General features: G+C 44.9%; 1 protein-coding gene across 3 annotated transcripts in view; it reads right to left on the bottom strand.

The window, feature by feature from the left end:
- Positions 1 to 21,160, bottom strand: part of PEPD (peptidase D) — a 143,942-nt gene that overhangs the window by 4,338 nt on the left and 118,444 nt on the right. For all 3 annotated transcript variants that reach the window (XM_084533813.1, XM_084533814.1, XM_084533815.1), the window contains 2 exons: positions 20,881 to 21,065; positions 4,582 to 4,773 (listed from right to left, as the gene is read on the bottom strand). In XM_084533813.1, coding sequence (XP_084389939.1) covers positions 4,582 to 4,773; positions 20,881 to 21,065 — 377 coding nt within the window. The remainder of the gene's footprint in view (positions 1 to 4,581; positions 4,774 to 20,880; positions 21,066 to 21,160) is intronic.

Raw genomic sequence — 21,160 nt, 5'->3', positions numbered from 1 at the left:
AAATTAGCACACGTGCTTCTGGCCAGCTTTAGAAGCTACGCATCTGCTATTATAGCTGGTTTCCTGCAGAAGCAGATGCATGTAGACAAGGGGACTCAGCCATCGACTCACCAATAATTTTTAATACAGCAAACTTATCACAAGCAGAGTTCAACTTCGATACTTCACAGGGATATATGAGGATTGAATAGAAAATAGACCCACCCCTATGTCAAAGTTAGGGAGAGGTGGGTATGGTGCACGACTAGGGAAACACCTGGCACTCTCCTGTTCCAACATTCTATGGAGCGGTAACATCAAGACATCTCCTCCGGAGGCTAACAGTCTCTCTGCTATGCAGGGACTCTTTCTTATCCACTGCTGCCAGTCTCCCTTCTCTTACTCAAAAGCAAGTTCTCGTGTCAGGCACAATTTATTTTAAAGGCCTACATATAAAGATTTCATAAAAAAGGATTGAGATTTGTAGGGTGAGGCCATGCATTTTATTAGATCAACTGATATGGCTGGAAAAAGAAGCTTTAGGCACACATTCCCTTCATCAAGCCTCAAAAAGAAGCAATAAACTATAAGCTAAATACAGGTTAATAGCAACTGCTCTTAGTTTAACCTAATTACATTAATTAGACAACTTAAGAGAAAAGGGTAAATGTTTGTAAGCAACTACTCACTGATTTTGGGCTGCCTATAATTATCACTTCTCAAAACTTTAAAGAAAGCTATATATTTCATGAAGACAACCGCTTTTCTGTGAAAACTTTTCCAAAATATGTTGAGTAGCATTATTACTGCTGCATAACGTGAAATGTTAAAAAGCAGATGAGCATTATAATGTTTATTGTGTAGTAAGCTACTTCATTCCACAACACACATTTGCCACAAGCTCAGGAACAGAGCTCAGCCTTATGCAAAATAGAAATCATGACAAAGACAACCGCATGGCTTTGTGAGCTAAAGGTAGAAGCAATTAAATATCTTTTCAGAGATGCAAAACAGAGAAATATTTTCTGCTTTTTATCTGATTTAACATTCCTTCCTGAATAAGGGAAGTCCTATTGTTTCAAAAAATATAACAATTTTTGCAGATCTTCAAGAGCTGGTTATTGAACTTTAAAGTGAGAAAAATCTGCAAATGAAAGGAAGTGATACATTCAACGTTCAGCTGTGATGGAGCGTTTTCTCTAAGTTACATACAGTTTTCACATATTAAGTGCAGTGCTGGTTCTACAAATCTCAGGGAAAAATATAGCCTGAACAGAGACTGAATACTTAAGGCAAAAAAAAAAAAAAAAAAAAAAAGACTGAATGGTTTTACTGCGTCTTTGAGAAAACATCATATGAACTGCATGAATCAGAAATCGGCTTATGAAGAATGGAAATGTCAAACCCTAAAGGGCAGCATTTGGAGTTGGTATTTCCCCTTCCCTCAGGAACCAAATGCTTTTCCTGAGCAAAACATACAACCACATATACATACCTCTATGTGCTCTACTTGCACCTCTCTGTTTATTCAAGAGAACAACGCTTGCAGAGCCTGGGCAGAGCAGAGGTGCCCTGGGACAGGCGCTGTGCCACCGCCTGACGGCAGCCCGTGCCCCACAGCATTTATGACCTCAGTAAACTGGGCCTTCATTTCACAGAACTAAAGTACATGTGACTGAGTGACTTCCCAAAATTGGCTGAGGAAGCTTGTAATGGACGCGAAAATGGACTTCACGTCTGTCAAGTACGAGTTTAGGGCTTCAGACAGGGCAACGTGAGCTCTCAGAAGCAGCTCCCTTAGCAAAAACTCTTGCCTCGCTCCAGAGGGATCCGTATTTGATCAAGGACAACTCCTGATTGGGAAGAGGCCAAATTACGAGGTTTCCGAGCAGCAGTTACAGCCATACAGCCCGGGTGTGTTTGCGTTACACATAGGCAGAAAGGCTGGACTGCCTTGCACCTGGTCTGAATGTGTGCAGCTGTGCTGCTGCACCAGCACTGATGGTGGGTACCAGCAGATATTCACAGTTAGAGAAGGAAAAACTCTCATTTTCTCTATTCTTCCTTGCTCTGAAGCTTTTATAATCTCTTACAGCTAACACTAGGCAGCATGAATTACAGTAAATGGCTACGGTCTTTCTGGCACAGCAAGAGGGCTTCTGTTCTCAGTGCAGAGACTTGTCACATTCAAGAAAATTATCTAAAACCAAAAAAGACATGAATTCAAGGTGAATTCATTAAACTCCACAAATCCCTGTGTGGATCATCTTACTCAGAATTGCAGTGGTATTACTTTGGTTAATGTAAGTTCATTTTTGAAGTGAATTAAACCATACCAAATTAAGAATACTTTAATTAGTGCTGAGCTCTGCAGAGGAAAATAAGCTAGTTATTTCCTTTTTCAGTATGTATTTTTCTTACAAACTTAAAGAAACATTGGACATGACTGTAGTGAGCTCCTTGGCTAGAACTGCCATCAGTACTAATCCCCATACTTCTATGACTACATATGACTACACATCAGTAACAACACTGGGCTTCATAAGATCTTTAAATCATGTAGAGAGAAAGTTTTCTGACATATGTTTGAGACAAATACTCATTCATTCTGGAAACGCTAAAATGAACCAGCATGCAGATAACTAAGCACTCTCAACAACACAAATTGCATTTTGATTGCATTACTGTTCAGCTTTTGTGCAGAATTCAGAAATATTCGGATGCATTTCTGTCTGAGATTTTATTTCCATTCTTCTCCTGGACAAAATCAAGTGACAACATCTGGCTCAGGGTGTGTGTGTATTATTTTTTTGCTCTAAGTAAAATGTATTGTTCACAGGGGGATCGGAGATTTAGATTTTTGCTCAATCGTTTTTGGGCAGCTCCCCCTTTTCGCAAAGTTTGTTGGCTGGCTCTCCTTACAAGTCATCATTACAGGAAGCTAAGCAAAAAACAGGGGAGAAAGTTAGACTTTGTTTGGAATCTCTGGAACAGAAGTGACTGATTCAGCAAGTCATACCAAGGTAGAGATGCTGTGCTGCCATTCCTGTTGCATGCAAACACACACCGCAGGTGAGCCACATGCATGCCTCAAGCCAGCAGAGCTGGAGAGGGCATTCACAGCAAACCATGGAAAAACGTGGGCTTCACTGAATGCTTCCAAAGAAAGCTCACCAGGAATCAATTCAACTGCCCAAAACCTCCCACAGCATGTTTGCAAGAAAAATGAAAATAGTTAAAACTGTTTTCATTGTGGTATTAAGTTACATGAGTGCACTACAGTGTTTCTTTAGAATACGTTTCAGCGCGTGGTACCATATATAACGTGTTCAAAATTAGAAAATGGAGAGTTAACTGCCTTTCATTCATCTGTATCTCAGTTGGCTGGCTGGCAAGTCTTGATAAAGAAACAACACAGAGACAGATAACGTTCCAAACCTCAGCAGTGAATTAAATAGCAGAGAGGGTAAAGTCCCACGTCTTTTGATAAGATTGCTCACACCGGATAGCGAGCTTCCAGAGGCAGCTGCCCAGGAGCCTGAGTGACTCACACAGCTGGTAATGGCACACACCACTTTTTGGTCTGGGTTGGTGGTTCAAAGCCAGCTCAGACCAAGAACGTTACAGTAATTACCCTCTCATGGCTGGCGTACAGTGATAAATTAGTTGATGGCAGCAACAGACAATTCCTAATGAGTGACTTCTCATACCAGAAAATCACCGCCGTTGCCAGCGATTGTTAGCTGTGTTGAGATTTAGCAGAAAAGCCAAGAGAAGGATGGGGCATTACAGCTGCCTGCTTTATCTTCTCTGTGCATGAATACGGAAGCCCAGAGAACAATGCGGCACCCTTCAAATGCTTGCTCTGCTAAAATGAAAACCTACTGGAAGCCACTGCAACTGCTACACATTCTGCTAGGGTGGTGGTTTTGAATAGGAAATGCCCTGGAGAGCATGGAGAAACAAGGCCCTTCTATTTACACAGCAGCTCTGAGTGGAAACGATCATTCGGACCACTGTTAACTCCCCAGTCAGCCAACCTTTTCTGCACACACGCTACTACATAAGCCCTGCAATGTGATACCTTAAGCACAAGAGCTCATGAAGACCACTGGCCATTCCTCAGGAAAACAGGGGAAGGTTTTACATTAATCAGTTTCAGGCCATTCTGGCATTAAGGCAGTAAGAGTAATTATTACTGTTTTTCTGTAATGCCTGACTTGAACAGCGTAAGACTCTCCTGCCCTGGGACAGAGCACCCGACTGCTGCTGCTGTAACTCTGGAATGTGAATCTCAGTCTCTTATTTCATAACATATACACGTCTTGGATTGGACAGAACTCCTACCTGGCACATAACTGTACAGTGTTGACAGAAGGTATTTCAATCAATGGAAAAATACAGGTCCCTTGTTAATTAGGTATCACAAGTATAAAAGTACATTTAAAAATAACAAGAAAAGACCATTTTGTCTGCAGGGCAAAATGGCCTGAGGTACTGTTTCAGGAACAGACCCCCATACAAGACATTAAAACTTCTCAAGTATATAGCAAAGAAACAGAAAAGGGGTTTCAGAAAGCCATCCAGCCAAAAATTACTCACCCCACCAAATCCCCTGAAACGCTGCAGGACATCGTTGTTGATGAAACAGGACTGTGCAGGATCACAGAGGGCTTGGTCCAAGAGGTGGTCGATGAAGTAGATACCTGGTTCAATGGTCAGCACCATGCCCTGCTCCAGGTTCCGAGCAGTGCGCAGGCTTCGGAGCCCTGGCAGGTCAATGCGGTCCACTCCCTGGGGAAAAAACACCAGTTCTGATGGACAGAAACACCACCTGTGGCAAACCTCTTATCAAGACCATCCAATGCTGACCGTTCCATAAGACATCCAAAACACATAAAATAATTGGGAATTAGAGGACTGAAATTGTGCTATAAAATTCTCTCTCATCATTCTCTCATTTAGCTTTCAAGCACAGTGATTACCAGGTTTCAACTCAATAGCCAAACTGTTTTTTAGGCTGCAGAAGTTCTGGCTTTAGGATGTGCTCAGTACTGTCACACTCTACCTTGGGAGATGTACTATTTTTGGAGAACAAATAATTTCTTGCACTATTTCTTTCTATACCTTCTCTTGAAGTATATAGTATCTTAAGCAACATGAAAATCTTGAAATGCACCCTCCACATCATGGCTGAAATAGCTGAACTATGCAACAGAGAACAATTTCTCCAAGGATATGCAAATGTTTATTCTCACTGTATGTTATTAAGTTTATATATTTATGATCTTGATTCATGAGCAATGAGTCTACACATGACCTCATAAAAGCAGCCCATTTAAAACTAAACTTTTGTCAGATTCAGACTTTCAGGCAACATAGTTTTTAATAATATCAGTCAGCACCAAGTCAAAACAAGTTCTGACTAGCAAAATGTTCTCTTCTTCTCAAAAGCTGGTAAAGTAAAATGATATATGAGGACGTGCTTAGTCAAGGAATTAGAAACACTGCAAAGACTAGTTCAGGATATTAATTTTCTTCCCCCAAATGTGCCAGGTATTGCAACATCTGAATAAATATATCTCGATCCCACTAGTTTTTTGAAAATCCTTTGCAACTGTAGCAAAATTTCATCAACAAATATCGTGATGACCAGCAAACAGATCACAGGCCGGCCAGCTTACAAACATGTACACACTTCACTCATGAAAACTTTTCCGAACTATACAGCCAAAGGTTAGTGGGTTTGCAAGACAAAGGCTTTATTTATCTGGTCTCCAGGTTGCTTTCCCAAGGCCTTCTCATGGCCAAAGTCATCATAGTTTTCCCGTTGGTAGCAGGCTGACTCTTCTCAAAAGCACCAGCACTGTAACTGGTAGCAGTTGAATCAAACATCCCCTTCTGGAAGGGGAAGCTTGTTGCCAGGATGCTACCCTCTGCTTCTGGCAGCCAGGGCTGCACGTCCTGGCACAGCTGTGCTCCTGCATTTCTTCCACACCTCTGGAAGAAGTGCCATGACGCCGGGGGGAGGCAGGGGCATACCCTGCATATTAGCCATGTTTTAATCTCACTGAATCGCTCCCTCTTCAAAGTGTGTCTAACCCCACAGCACTGTTTGCTCTTGAGCTCCACTTTCAGTTCAGAGAAAGTCTATCTCACAGGAGCAGAGCCTGCAGTAGCCACTCAGCACTGTTTGTTTTGTTCTCACCGGTCACCCAAGCAATAATGGGGTTGCTTTTTTTTTTTTTTTTTTTTTTTTTTTCCTTTGCAGAGCTTATTCTGTCCCAATGCAAAACACCTTACAGTAGCCAAGGTTTTCAGAGCTAACTAGCTTGGGCATCTGCATGTGCCCATTTTTTCAGAAACGCTGAGCATATGCAGCTCTTGGTGCCCTTGTAAGCCAGGCCAATAGCAAACATACTCTGACTGTTTTCACTGTATAATTGCTACCTTTCATTCCAAACATTCAATCCATGTTTTGCATGTTACATTAAAATAAGAAGGCACAATTTTTATGTAATGAGGCTAGGAAACATGAATAGTGTGATATTAAGCACAGCACTTTGCATTTAAATTCTTATCAAAAATCAAAGAGAATCAATGTATTTCTAAACTTGAAACAATAACTGTGCAGAAATGGAGCCATTTTTCTTTTTGCTGTTGCCCCATGGGGTTTGGCATCTCACACATTCATTGTAATGCGTAAAGGAAATGAGGGCATCCAATCTTGTGGATTAATCTTTCCATGAGCTGTAAACAATTAGATTAGTGTCTGGACCTTTTGGTGTGTTGCCAAGTATCTATCGGCTGCTTTACAACAAACAACCCATATTTGGCTTTTAAGTGTACTTCCCTTCAATTCTGTTTGTAAATGACTTTTCTAAGGCAGTCAATCCAAGACAGATGCTAGAAAGATGAATGCACAGTGAGAAAAACAATGGCAAACATCCTCTGAAGGCAGCGCTGGCACTGCATGTGCATTTTTTGCCTTTTCTTAAAGCAAAGGAGATTTAATACCAGGTGTGATGACCAAGCCTGGATGAACACCTCAGGTCTTTCCATACAAGCACTAAAGCAACACTCAGATGCTTTGTCTGGACAGTCTGCAGTCCGATTCTGCTTTTAGCATTCCCTCCAGGAAGCTAACAACATGCTTACAGCCAACAAGCAAGAGCCAGGGACACACAAGGGGATGCCTTCGGAGGTGGAAGCTCCCTGGATGGTCACCAACAAAGGAAACAGCCCCCAGTCCTGCTCCTACAGAAGCAGAAGGAATTCGCAAACTTTCTGATATTCCCTCAATCCTAGCAACTCCACGTTGTGTTAGCTCCTGGTTTCATCTCCATATCCTTGGATTTTGTGGGTACTGAAGCCACTGGGTAAATGGCAGCAGCTGCATTTATTCCACAAAAGCATCTTTTATGGGCCTTTGGAGAAAGGGTAACTGCTCAGCTTATCAAGGACAGAAAGCAGGACACCAGTGGGTGGGAACATGGCAGGGAAGCCCTACCTGCCCCTTTAGTAGAGTCTGGCAAGGTGTTCACTAAGAGATGCATGAAATGGAAGAGGAGAAGGGAGTTTCTGGCTGTCACCTGTATGTGGCCATGCATACTCAGTCTGTCTCATGTGAAGCTGGAGGAAAAGTTGTGCTGAGGAAGGGCAAGAGCATGGCACAGAAGATGATCATGTAGGGGTGATGACAACATTCCTTCTTTTGAAAGCAGCACTGGATTAAAACATATGTAAAGCTATGGCCTCAGCATCCCAAGTGACGTCTGAGGCACTTGTAACTATCTCGGTAGGTACCATGTCCACCAGCTCCACTTTGGTGGTTTACAGAACCAGGACAACTGAGGACTCTTGTAATGACCGAGACACCTCCCTCCTCAAATGGAAGGTGAGAGGTCTGAAACAAGGACATTGCCATTTCCCATCATCATGTCAAATCCTGTTGAGAGTAAAGCCTGCTGAGGAAACCTTGCTCCATTGGTACGAATCCTCTGCCACTAACAGATTTCCTTCTGTGTAAGGAGGAAGCTTCCATGTATTTTGCAACTAGACAGCTAATGTCTTGTTTTCAACAATAACCATGATGTTGTTTTGGAGTTAGATGAAATGAAGAGTAAAAGTCTGAATGCCGGCGCAGCAGTTGTGGATGTTTGTTTCTATTATTGTTATATCCTGGAGGCCTGGCCATGGATCAGGACCCTGTCACACTCAGTGCTGTATGTACAATTGTAAAGTGTAAGATGGTACAAAAAAAAAAAAAAGAGAGAATAATCTAGAAAATATTAACACCTAGGCATCCAAAAAGAGACTCCTAGTGATATTTTGGGAATATTACTTTTCAAAGAACTGTTTATTTTCCTGTATACTGCTACAACAAACTATATCCAAAACCATTTTCTAAGACTGATTTTATTTGGAGGTTCTGCTCACATTTTAAAATTGAGACACTCCCACAGTAAGCACAGATGTATGACACTGTCATTTGTGACTGTACTCCTGCCAAGAACATCGGATTCCAATTAATGGTTCATGTAAGGTAACAAAAAACAGCATGTCTAGGCAATAAGGACTGTCAAGGGAACAAGAGAATTATTATGTAAACTGATTTCATTACTATGTAAGCAAAATAAAAGTTCAAATTAAGTTAAGTGGAGAGTAATATAAAATATAGATCTATTTTTGGAATAAGGAGGGAATTAAGAAGTATGCAAATATGCCTATCGCTCAGGAAAGTAGGAAGACTTACAGAAGACTAGAAGTTGCAATATCCCAGAATACCTCAATGTAAAGATGAATAGCGATCTGCTTTTAAGCAGCTCAGTGATTAATGGTACATGTTACTTCTTCTATGGAAGAACTGCAATGTGCATCAGGATGGATCTTGTCCCACAGCCACCAGCTACCAGGCACAACGATGGAAAGCACAAAGAGCTCTTGGAACCCTTGGGTGAGACTGATCTTGGGTGTGTCTTTAGATCAGGTCAGAAGAAAAACACATAGGTGATGTCTGCTGGCTGCTCATCTCCTACAAAGCCAATGCACCAGCTGGCGATGCACAAACACAGAAACCAGGGCTGCAAGGCTTAGTTGGCATCACCCACAAGTTTTCTCAAGCCAGCAAGAGCAGCAAAACACGGCCACAGCAGAGATCACCAAAGCTATTCATAACTGCAAATACTGAGAGACACAAAACTAGTTTCTGGTGCTTTTTTCCAGTTAAATCATCACAGAACTTCTCTGAGCCTGACAAATAAGACTGTCCCATTTGGACCACATCCGATACAGTGAAGTCCTAACTGTTTTACCAAATTGAGTTCAATCAAATATTTAATTCAACAGAATACCAACTGTATTGAGATTATACAAAATTAACACTGAAGTGAAATCTCAGCTCTTTCCCTCTTCCCCATTCTCCCACTGTGTATACCCAACATCTAATTAGCTCATTTATTGTAAAAAGAATGGAGCCCTATGTGGCTAGTAAAATAAAAGGCCTGAATTCCATTTCACTTGTCTCCTGGTCCCTTCCCTCTCAGCCCTTGTTTCTCTAGCTGAGTGCTGCTAATGAAGATTACTTTATTCAGTCTGTCCTGCTTTTCCCCAGCAGCCTGAGCTGCCTATAGTCACCTGAAGGTACTGCTACTCCTGCCTTTGAAATCAGCAGCAGGTTACCCGAGAACATGCCCCAAGCATCACATACCACTTGTGGCATTTGCAAGTCAAAGCTTCCACTTCTGCAGGAGAATCTAATTACTAGCTGGAGCTTTTGGGACACAGCTCTAAGTTAATATTGGGGGAATGAAGGGCAAATGATATTATCTGGCTATTTTTATTTGGAACATTTTTGCTCTTTTCCTAGGTGGTATCAGGTTTAAACTGCCTGGTAAGTTTTCTGCTATTGCAGGGAGTGAGGAAGAATCACCTGTCACTTACTCGAGGTAACTGCCTGCTCTGAGTCAGATACAGCTGAATTTCAATCCATCGCTTAAAAGCGGTTCTGTCCAGAACTTCACCTGTCATTTTTACTGCCTGATCCCCAGATGTCACCAACCTCCATTGCTATCATAATGGAAACAATGCAATGTACAGTTCTTTTTTGTTTTTTTTTCTTCTTAAAACCTAAGGGTGAGAATAACCAAGAGCAAATAGTAAAAATCACTAACTTGCCAACTACAGCATAAATCTGGAAGATGAGGAAAATATTATTTAGATAGATAGGTTATTTAGATAGATAATTCAAAAGAATTGTGATAAAAAGTTGTTACTAAGTTGTAACTCTGTTATCTTGGTTTTAGATTCCTCCTGCATGTATAATGACTTGCTCAGAAACACAAGTTCTGTTAGTCTCTGCTAAACTTTCAGAAAGATTTGGACAACAAATATTCAGATAAAAGCTCTCTTAGCACACAAAGTGTTTTGCAACAAACTTCAGCAAGTAAAACAAACATAAGCAAGTATCTACTTCAAAAAAAATAATAATAATGAAACCCAATCCAAGCAATAAAAAACCCAAGTCCATAACACTTTCTTTCTCAGAGGAAGAGGGGAATCCTGTGGGGAGATGGTGCATGGTCTGCACCAGGCACTGCACTGACACACCACCTGGACCTTCCCTTCTGTTCTGCCTTTGCCCAAGTCCTAAGTTTCCAAGAACACCCACACTCCAGCAACAGTCCCTGCAGGGAAAGGCTGCTGGGACCTGATCACAACTTTTCTGAGCATATGAAAGATGTGACAGCTATGGTAAGAAGATCTATTAACCTAACTCTGGGAGGGGTTTCAAATCCCACAGAAGAATCTTTAGTGCTGTAGGAAACTTTACTGGTGTTAGACCCAACACAGACACTCTGGATTTCAGTGCTATTCTGCATGGAAATGCTGCAGAACTGAAAGCCATTACCAGTTTGTCTTTTGCCTGCACTCTGCCTGCTCAGTGGCCCACCCAACCACACAGCTCTGCTACTGCTGTAAAAGAATGCAAAGAATCAAAAGAAAAGTGATTCAAGGGGACCCCATGAGGCATAAGAAGCAAATTTCTTGTATCTTCTCAAGGCAAAAAAAAACTGACTACAAGAAAAAAAAAAAAAAAAGCTAAAACTGGTAAAAAGCCCTTTTTCTCCTTGCTCATTTAAGTGCCTACCATACAGGTTGTTTCATGTTTGCAGGTCCTGGGTACACAAAGCTGCAGCAAGGCTTTGCAAGGTTATGACCAAGTGAAGCAATTTGCATCACTGGGACTCCACATAACAGCTTTAGGCTCCTTGGTAAATTCACCTCATCCTCTGCTTCTTAAAGGAAAAACCATTAATGCATCATTTGCAATGCTAACCACAAAAAATGAAATTTTCTGCTTCAGCATAAACTAGGATACAAAAGGAAAATAATTTTTGTCAGAACAAGAAAGGGAACAAGATTATTCCTGCATTCTCTAGTAGGTTTGGCGACCTAAATCCCCAGACAGTCATCTGGGACCTGGTGGAAAGCTTTCTGTTTGAGCCAGACGGAGCCTGCACACCTCTCCGAACAGCAGAGATGTTCCCCGAGCACGCACAGTCACGGAGGACATGGATAACTCCAGGATCAAAACAAACCGCTAACCTTAATTTGCCGATGCAGAATAGCAATGAAAGGATCAGCTTTTCGTGAGAATAGAGAACTGAATTAAAACTTTAAACTAAGGTAAATCTTGTAATTTTAAAAGACAAAACAAAATGAAACTCTTAATTCACAAGATGTTAAAATCGCAGTAGTTATTAACTTAACTTAAATTAACTGGCTTATTATTACAGAAAGTCATCAAATGTACTTAGCATTCTTCAGAGCCTTACAGTCAATTAACATAACATGAAATTGAATCAACTCAAGCATCTAGAGACACAGAACCTAGATTTAAATGAAAACTTCAGCCCCATCTACCTCAGGGTCTGAAAATTTGGGATCACCTACCACATTTGCTCAATTGCAACAGGCACAAACCCTCATTTATATCCCATATCGAATTTACCCAGAAACAAATGAAAGAGTGTGGGAAAACCACCTCCATGATTAAATTTTACAGCTGAAGCTAAGCCCAGTGGAGTTTTCACCCTTTGAAGCTAGCTCTTTCTGACTGAAGGCCAGATTTTCTGAAGTGATTAGTACCACTGGGGCTGGATTTTCAGAGCTGCTCAAGTTTTAGTTAGACCCTTAAAAGAAGCAGACAGATTTTCAAAGTAGTATTCAACGCTCAGCTTCCCCAGTAGGAATAAAGTGGCACACTACAGGAGGCCACATTCTCAAAGGAGCTCTTGACTGTGGAGCACTTCTGAAAATCAGGACATTTACTTGCATGCTTAAAAGGGGAACACCAGTGGTTACGTTCTTTTAGAAACCTTGTCTTAAACATAGCTGCTAAGCCACGTTTATTGCTGGCCAACACTCATTACTCTTTATTATGGCAATAAAGGATGGGAAATGTTATATTTTCTAATATTCAAGAGTATCCTTTACAGAAAACGTGCAAACTTTTTAGTGTTTGTCAAAAAGGAAGAAAGTGCTTGTTCAGTGCTACATGTGAAAGCAGCTTACTGGAAAAGATGAAAACCTATTATTGCCAATTCTGAAAAAAAAAAAAAAAAAGCAAACCAAAAAACTTTGGCTACTAATGAATAACTAATCTAAGCTAACAATGTCTGGAAATAGTTTTTTTGGAACACACAAAACTTTGTGACGGGTAAAAATTAGGAAATTAAAGCTTATTGTATTATTCCAAATGTAACTGTTTACACTTGAGGAAAAATAATGGAATAATATCCACTTGGAAAAAGTTTTTATTTTTAAAAATCCTTTGTAATACTCCCAGAAATTCCCTCGGCCAAAATAAAATAACTTGCTTCTTAACCAGTTAGAAAAAAAGAGCATGATACATGGCATAGGCTCAGCGTACAACAAACACACAAATAGCTTTATAAAGTTCCTTGTGAAAATCTTGCTAGGTAGTAAATGTTTAAAACACACCAAAAATCACTCCCCAGTCCATTTGTTGCTTTCAAAACACATCATCTCATGAAACAAGCCATAGATAAAAAAGCCTTCTCCTATTTAATACAGACATTTATCAGACTCATGAGAAGAGTCCAATTGCTCACGTTTAGATTTGCCTGGGGAAAACCTCGTCCCCTGAAGCCTTCCAGTGCCACCTGGGAGCAGCAGCCCCATGGCTTCCTGCTGCCACAGGCAGGAACTGTGCCTCCCATTAGAGGCTCAAGCCCAGAAGCACCTAATGCAGTTCACACCATCGACAGGCTTCTGATGTGGGTTTTCCACCATCAGGTGCTCTGACGCTCACCTTAGCCAAATGACCCAATGCAAGGAATCTCATGCTTAGGGTCAGAAGAGACGTGTCAGGTCTAACAGAGGTGGAATCAATGCTGCAGAGAGACTTCAAAGGGGCTGCCCTTCTACAGAAGCCCAAATGCATTGTTTTTCAAACTTAAGCTGATGCCATGCTACATGCACGTTTATATGCCAACACAGGTCTTCAGCTACTTGTTCATGAGTTCACATACATGCTTGCCCTATATTCAGGAAATTTGTTATTTAGGATCAGATTCTGAAAGGGAATTAGCCATGCAAATATTTTTAATTTAATAATGTAGTTGCATGTCTACACAAACAAATTTAACATTTGCAAGTATAAAATTTTCTATCTGCATAGAGCTCTGGTATGTTTTACAGACCTTCAATATAAAAGTGGAGAGTTTATCTTGTATGAAAATTGCATCCCTAAATCTAGTTTTATCTATACGGTTGCTCTTACAGATCTCTGGATATATCAATATGCTCTCAGAAAAAATGTCTCTTAAATTATATAAAAACTTAAAAAGCAAACACAATACTTTTCACTTTCTTAATTCTTCTCACTTGTTCCTAAAATTTAGTTCTCTCTCTACCGTACTGTCTTGAACATATGCTTAAGTTTCAGCAGCTCCACCAAATCCAGCAAGGTTATTCCCAACACAAGCAAAAACGATCTAAGCAAAGGCATGCAACACTGGGGTCCTGGATTTCAAAGTCCATGAATTCTCCCAAGTCACCACATCCCCTGTGCTTTGCTGAATGCCTTCCATTTATACACGGAGAGAATGCACTTGGGAGAGAGAGAGGAGGAGAAATATCCATCCTGTCTGTATTAGCTAGTGAAGAAACCTTAAAATCAGCATAGGGTTGCTTTTGATTTTTGTTTCATTTTTATTACATGTAAGTATAATAGCTGATGCCAATATATTGTCATCACAGTACTGTGTGTCAACAACAATCATCTTGTAGTGTTTAAAAATAACAAGTACCCTCAAATATTATATCCTGTTTCTTCCCTCTGCAAAAGCAAAATCAGCGAGAGCAGCTGTTATGCAGCCCATGCACCCAACATGAACAAGCTTTTAAACATGCTTAAACCTTACCTAAGAAAACCCTTAAACAGTCAGCCTCATGTAACCAAAATGTAATACAGAAAATCCTTCTGAAATCTTTCTGAAGCTACTGTAGACTTCCTTTTTGTATTCAAACATTATATTCAATTTCCTTAGAGAGGGTTTTCTTTTTTTTTTTCCAGTATCATTGCAAGCATCTTATCATTGGGTACAGAATTTTACCTATTCTGTTTTCAAACTGCAGTCACAAACCATTGTGTTAATTCAAGGGAAAAGGTAATCACTTTGTGATTTCTGCAGAAACTCAGAATACAAGAGATCATGCTTTCACATTTGCAAAGACTGGGAGACTTTATGGACACTTCCCTTCTATTTCTGTTCCAGAACAACACATCTACATCGATGCCCGTGTGGACAGCAGAGATTAAAGTTCAAGACAGGAATATAAACCAGATTGTTTCCATATGCCAAGCCATCAGGATTTACTAGCCCAGTTAGAACAGTAGGTTCCCACAGCTGTCTCACATCTGGAACACAGCAAGTGAGTCCTCTCACTACAGGTTTCATGTGGCTCAGGTACACTACATAGCTTTCTGTCATGGTATAGTTATGCCTGAGTGATATATGTTACAGTGGTGAATCTAGGAGGTACACCACAATGTATATAGAAATTGGACAGATGAAGAATGTCCAGAGGGCAGCATCAGTTGATTTCTTCCTACAAGCAATAGATATTTCAATGAAGTAATAAATTCCCCTTAAGTGAACTGCATAAGATATCACTAGATACACCAAATATCAAAAGGATACACTTAAATGCACCTCTGTTCCACCTCTGAGAAGATGTAACCGACTAATCACGCATTAGCTAAGAGAAATGCTGATCGAATCAGAGGGGTTAATCTACGAGGCCGTTGAGAATGAATCATAGAATCATAGAATCATAGAATCATAGAATATCCTGAGTTGGAAGGGACCCTTAAGGATCATCAAGTCCAACTCTTGACACCGCACAGGTCTACCCAAAAGTTCAGACCATGTGCCTAAGTTCACAGTCCAATCTCTTCTTAAATTCAGACAGGCTCGGTGCAGTGACCACTTCCCTGGGGAGCCTGTTCCAGTGTGCAACCACCCTCTCTGTGAAGAACCCCCTCCTGACGTCCAGCCTAAATTTCCCCTGCCTCAGCTTAACCCCGTTCCCGCGGGTCCTGTCACTAGTGTTAATGGAGAAAAGGTCTCCTGCCTCTTGACACCCCCTTACGAGGAAGTTGTAGACTGCGATGAGGTCTCCCCTCAGCCTCCTCTTCTCCAGGCTGAACAGGCCCAGTGACCTCAGCCGTTCCTCGTACGTCTTCCCCTCAAGGCCTTTCACCATCTTCGTAGCCCTCCTCTGGACACTTTCCAACAGTTTCATGTCCTTTTTATACTGTGGTGCCCAGAACTGCACACAGTACTCGAGGTGAGGCCGCACCAGCGCAGAGTAGAGCGGGACAATCACCTCCCTTGACCTACTAGCGATGCCGTGCTTGATGCACCCCAGGACACGATTGGCCCTCCTGGCTGCCAGGGCACACTGCTGGCTCATATTCAACTTGCTGTCTATCACGACCCCCAGATCCCTCTCTTCTAGGCTGCTCTCCAGCGTCTCATCGCCCAGTCTGTACGTGCAGCCAGGGTTTCCCCGTCCCAGGTGCAGGACCCGGCACTTGCTCTTATTGAACTTCATGCGGTTGGTGATCGCCCAGCTCTCCAACCTGTCCAGATCCCTCTGCAAGGCCTTTACGCCCTCACTTGAGTCCACAACTCCTCCAAGTTTGGTGTCATCAGCAAACTTGCTCAAAATACCCTCTATTCCTACATCCAGATCATTTATAAAAATATTGAAAAGTACCGGCCCTAAAATGGAGCCTTGAGGGACCCCACTGGTGACCGCCCGCCAGCCTGACGCAGCTCCATTTACCATAACCCTTTGGGCCCTGCCCGTTAGCCAATTGCTCACCCATCGTATGATGTTTTTATTTAGCTCTATGGTGGACATTTTGTCCAGTAGGATCCTATGGGAAACCGTGTCAAAAGCCTTGCTGAAGTCCAAAAAAATCACATCAGCTGGTTTCCCTTGGTCCACCATACGGGTGATCTTATCATAAAAGGAAATCAGGTTAGTTAGGCAGGACCTACCCTTCACAAACCCATGCTGGCTGGGACCAATAACTGCTTTGTCCCCCAGGTGCGCCTCAATGAGTCCAAGAACCAACTTCTCCATGATTTTACCAGGCACTGACGTGAGACTGACAGGCCTGTAATTGCTAGGGTCTTCTTTCTGACCCTTCTTGAAAATTGGCACAACATTTGCCAGCTTCCAGTCTACCGGGACCTCTCCAAATTCCCAGGATCGTTGAAAAATAATTGATAGAGGTTCCGCAATGACATCCGCCAGCTCTTTCAGCACCCGGGGATGAATCCCATCCGGACCCATGGACTTGTAGGGATCCAGGTGGAGTAGCAAATCCCGCACACGTTCAGGGTCAGTTGGGAGTTTGTCATCCCCACCGTCCCGGTCCTCCAGCTCAGGGCACCCTGGGTCCCGACGCCCATCATCGGCATTGAAGACAGAGGCAAAGAAGGCGTTAAGCGTCTCTGCTTTGCCTACGTCATCGTCTGTGAGGAGACCTTCCCTATCAAGGAGCGGCCCTATGTTTTCTTTAGTTCTCCTTTTTCCATTTACATATCTAAAAAAACCCTTTTTATTTTCTCTCACAGACACAGCCAGCTTCAACTCTAGCTGTGCTTTGGCCACTCGAACTTTCTCCCTACAAACACGAACAGCATCCCTGTATTCTTTCCATGACGCCTGGCCCTCCTTCCAGTAGCGAAACACTCTCTGTTTCCGCCTAATCTCCATTAGAATGTTCCTGGTCAGCCACGCCGGCCTCCTGCCCCGCCTGCCTGACTTGCGATATTTTGGAATTGCCTTATCTTGTGCTTCTAGGAGGCATCGCTTAAAGAGTGACCAGCACTGGTGGACATCGAGGCCTTCAAGAGCAGTTTCCCAGGGGACCTTACTGACTAGTTCCCTGAGCAGCCTGAAGTCCGCTTTCCCCATATCTAGGGATGAGGTTTTGGTGGCACTTTTCCTTCTGTCACCATAAATTTTGAACTCAACCACTTCATGGTCGCTATGACCGAGGCGGCCACCAATCACCACATCTCCCACCAGACCCTCTCTGTTTTCTAGCAACAGGTCTAGGAGGGCACCTTTCCTAGTTGGCTCCGTTAGCACCTGTACCAAGAAGTTATCATCTAGGTGCTTCATGAACCTCCTGGACTTGCTCGTGTCAGCCGTGTGGCACTCCCAGTTAACGTCCGGCAAGTTGAAGTCCCCCATAAGGACAAGGGGAGTTAATCTCGAGGCCTCTCTTAGTTCTGTAAAGAATAATTTATCGGCGCTATCGTCCTGGCCAGGCGGTCTGTAATAGACTCCCACAACGACATCCCCTTTATTCGTTCGTCCCTTGATCCTTACCCAGAGGCTCTCAACTTTGCCATCGCCGACCTGAAGTTCCACACAGTCCAGCCCCTGCTTCACATACATCGCCACCCCACCACCTCGCCTACCCTGCCTGTCCCTCCTGAAGAGCCTGTAACCATCTATCGCAACACCCCAGTCACAGGACTCATCCCACCAGGTTTCGCTTATGCCGATGATGTCATAGTTGCGGGACTGGGCCAGGACTTCTAGCTCATCTATTTTATTCCTCATACTGCGTGCGTTTGTGTAAAAGCACTTCAGGTGCGTCTCCTTACACTCAGCACCTTGTGGATCTGACCAAAGGACCCCACTGGCACACAGCCCCTCTGATTCTAGCATACCATCCCTTAGGTCTTCACTGGCTCGCCTGGTTTTAGCCCCTTCCCCCTTCGACTCTAGTTTAAAGCCCTATCTATCAGCCCTGCCAACTCCTGACCTAAGATCCTTACCCCTCTCCGAGAGAGGCGCATCCCATCCGGTGCCATCAGGCCCGGTGTAGCATAGACCTTCCCATGATCAAAGAAACCGAAATTCTGCCGGTCACACCAGTCTCGAAGCCACGAGTTTATGCGAACAGTACGTCTTTCAGCTTCGATCCCCCCTATCGGAAGGACAGAGGCAAACACCACCTGCGCCCCTGATCCTCTAAGTAGTCGCCCCAAATCCCTAAAGTCTCTTTTGATCGCCTTCGGACTTCTCGTTGCTACTTCATCGCTACCAGCCTGAAAGACCAGTAGCGGGTAGTAGTCAGTGGGCCGTACCAGGCGCTTGACTTTCTTGGCAAAGTCTCTCACCCGAGCCCCAGGGAGGCAACAGACTTCTCTGCGGGTTGGGTCCGGTCGGCATATCGGTCCCTCTGTCCCTTTTAGGAGGGAGCCCCCCATAACAATAGCCCTTCTTTCTTTTTTGAAGGATGATGTGGCAATGCGACGTGTAGGTCGCATTGTCTTAGGCGCCCCCTCCAACTGGGACGGGTGTTTGTCTACTTTGTCATTTAGATTGTCTTGCTCTAGTCCTTCATATCGATTATTTAAGGGTAGATGAGAAGGTGAGGTGGGCAGAGAGAGGGCTCGCCTACCACCCCGAATAGGCACCTGCCTTCATTCCCCCCCTTGATCTAGGTCTCCTCCCGCTGCCTGGCTGGAGGAGTGAACCTCCGTCTTCTGCGTAACAGGAGACGCCTGTGCCGTGGCAGTCTCGTGAACCTGCCTCAGAGAGGGTAGAGCGCACCTCCACCAGTCAATTTCCCTCTCTGATTCCCTGATGCTCCTGAGCCTGTTCACCTCCTCCCGGAGCTCCGCTACCTGGCTGAGCAGTTCTTCAACCTGGGCACACCTCCCACAGGCATACCCACCACTGCTGTCAGAGACCGACAGAAGGCTGGGGCACACTCTGCAGCCCAGGACCTGGACGGCTGCGTGTTTCCCCAAGCCCTCCGTCTGAGTAGCCACACTGGTGACCGTGGCTGGAGATGCCTCACGAGATGCGGAGGCCACGGTTTTCTGCCTGGTCGATACCATGGTCAGGTTCTACGCAAGCAGGTTACAAGCACCGAAGGGAGAGGCAGCTGCAAAAGAGCGACGATGAGCCCCCCGCTCGCCCTGCCCGCGCGAACTGCCGCGCAAACTGCCACGCCCTTCGACGTGCCACGCCCTGTTTGCCCGTCCTGTTCGCCGCGCTCCTGGTCGCTCGCGCTCCCTAGGGGCAGCTTTTAACAGCCTGGGAGGGGGCGCTGCTGGCTCCGCCCTCGCCTCGTCAGCCTCCCTCGCGAGGACAGCCGGGTTCCGGCGGCTCCCCCGAGTGGCCTCGATGCCGGACAAAAAGCCCTGCCCGCCTCGGTCCCCTGCTCCGCTGCAGAACACGTCTGCCCCGGAGCCGATCGCCTCAGCAAATGGCTCTAAAACGGTGGCAACGCCTGGTTTAAATAGCCCGCCACTGACGTTGCTGGCTCCGCCCTCGCCTCGTCAGCCTCCCTCGCGAGGACAGCCGGGTTCCGGCGGCTCCCCCGAGTGGCCTCGATGCCGGACAAAAAGCCCTGCCCGCCTCGGTCCCCTGCTCCGCTGCAGAACACGTCTGCCCCGGAGCCGATCGCCTCAGCAAATGGCTCTAAAACGGTGGCAACGCCTGGTTTAAATAGCCCGCCACTGACGTTGCTGGCTCCGCCCTCGCCTCGTCAGCCTCCCTCGCGAGGACAGCCGGGTTCCGGCGGCTCCCCCGAGTGGCCTCGATGCCGGACAAAAAGCCCTGCCCGCCTCGGTCCCCTGCTCCGCTGCAGAACACGTCTGCCCCGGAGCCGATCGCCTCAGCAAATGGCTCTAAAACGGTGGCAACGCCTGGTTTAAATAGCCCGCCACTGACGTTGCTGGCTCCGCCCTCGCCTCGTCAGCCTCCCTCGCGAGGACAGCCGGGTTCCGGCGGCTCCCCCGAGTGGCCTCGATGCCGGACAAAAAGCCCTGCCCGCCTCGGTCCCCTGCTCCGCTGCAGAACACGTCTGCCCCGGAGCCGATCGCCTCAGCAAATGGCTCTAAAACGGTGGCAACGCCTGGTTTAAATAGCCCGCCACTGACGTTGCTGGCTCCGCCCTCGCCTCGTCAGCCTCCCTCGCGAGGACAGCCGGGTTCCGGCGGCTCCCCCGAGTGGCCTCGATGCCGGACAAAAAGCCCTGCCCGCCTCGGTCCCCTGCTCCGCTGCAGAACACGTCTGCCCCGGAGCCGATCGCCTCAGCAAATGGCTCTAAAACGGTGGCAACGCCTGGTTTAAATAGCCCGCCACTGACGTTGCTGGCTCCGCCCTCGCCTCGTCAGCCTCCCTCGCGAGGACAGCCGGGTTCCGGCGGCTCCCCCGAGTGGCCTCGATGCCGGACAAAAAGCCCTGCCCGCCTCGGTCCCCTGCTCCGCTGCAGAACACGTCTGCCCCGGAGCCGATCGCCTCAGCAAATGGACTAACACTAACCTCTGGGTAGCCTCCAACGTCATGCACATCGATTCCAAGTAGATGTCCAAGTCCGTGTGGCATAAATATTGCACCCAGATGAACCTTCACCATGTCATCTACATTGCCTTTCAGAATGCCAATTTTTGTCAACTCCTCCAGATGGACTCTGTCAGCCAGACGGTGCATATCAGGCCAGGCGACCCCTTAGAGAGCAGAAACAAGCAGCTGAGTTAACTATTGCTAAAAGTTTTTAAAGACAACTTTCAAAAAGCAGATGCAACACGTCTTTATATAAAAA

Source organism: Aythya ferina (genome assembly GCF_964211825.1).
Source record: "Aythya ferina genome assembly, chromosome: 12".
In the NCBI taxonomy this organism is placed as follows: Eukaryota; Metazoa; Chordata; class Aves; order Anseriformes; family Anatidae; genus Aythya; species Aythya ferina.
This window is presented reverse-complemented; position numbering and strand designations above follow the sequence as displayed.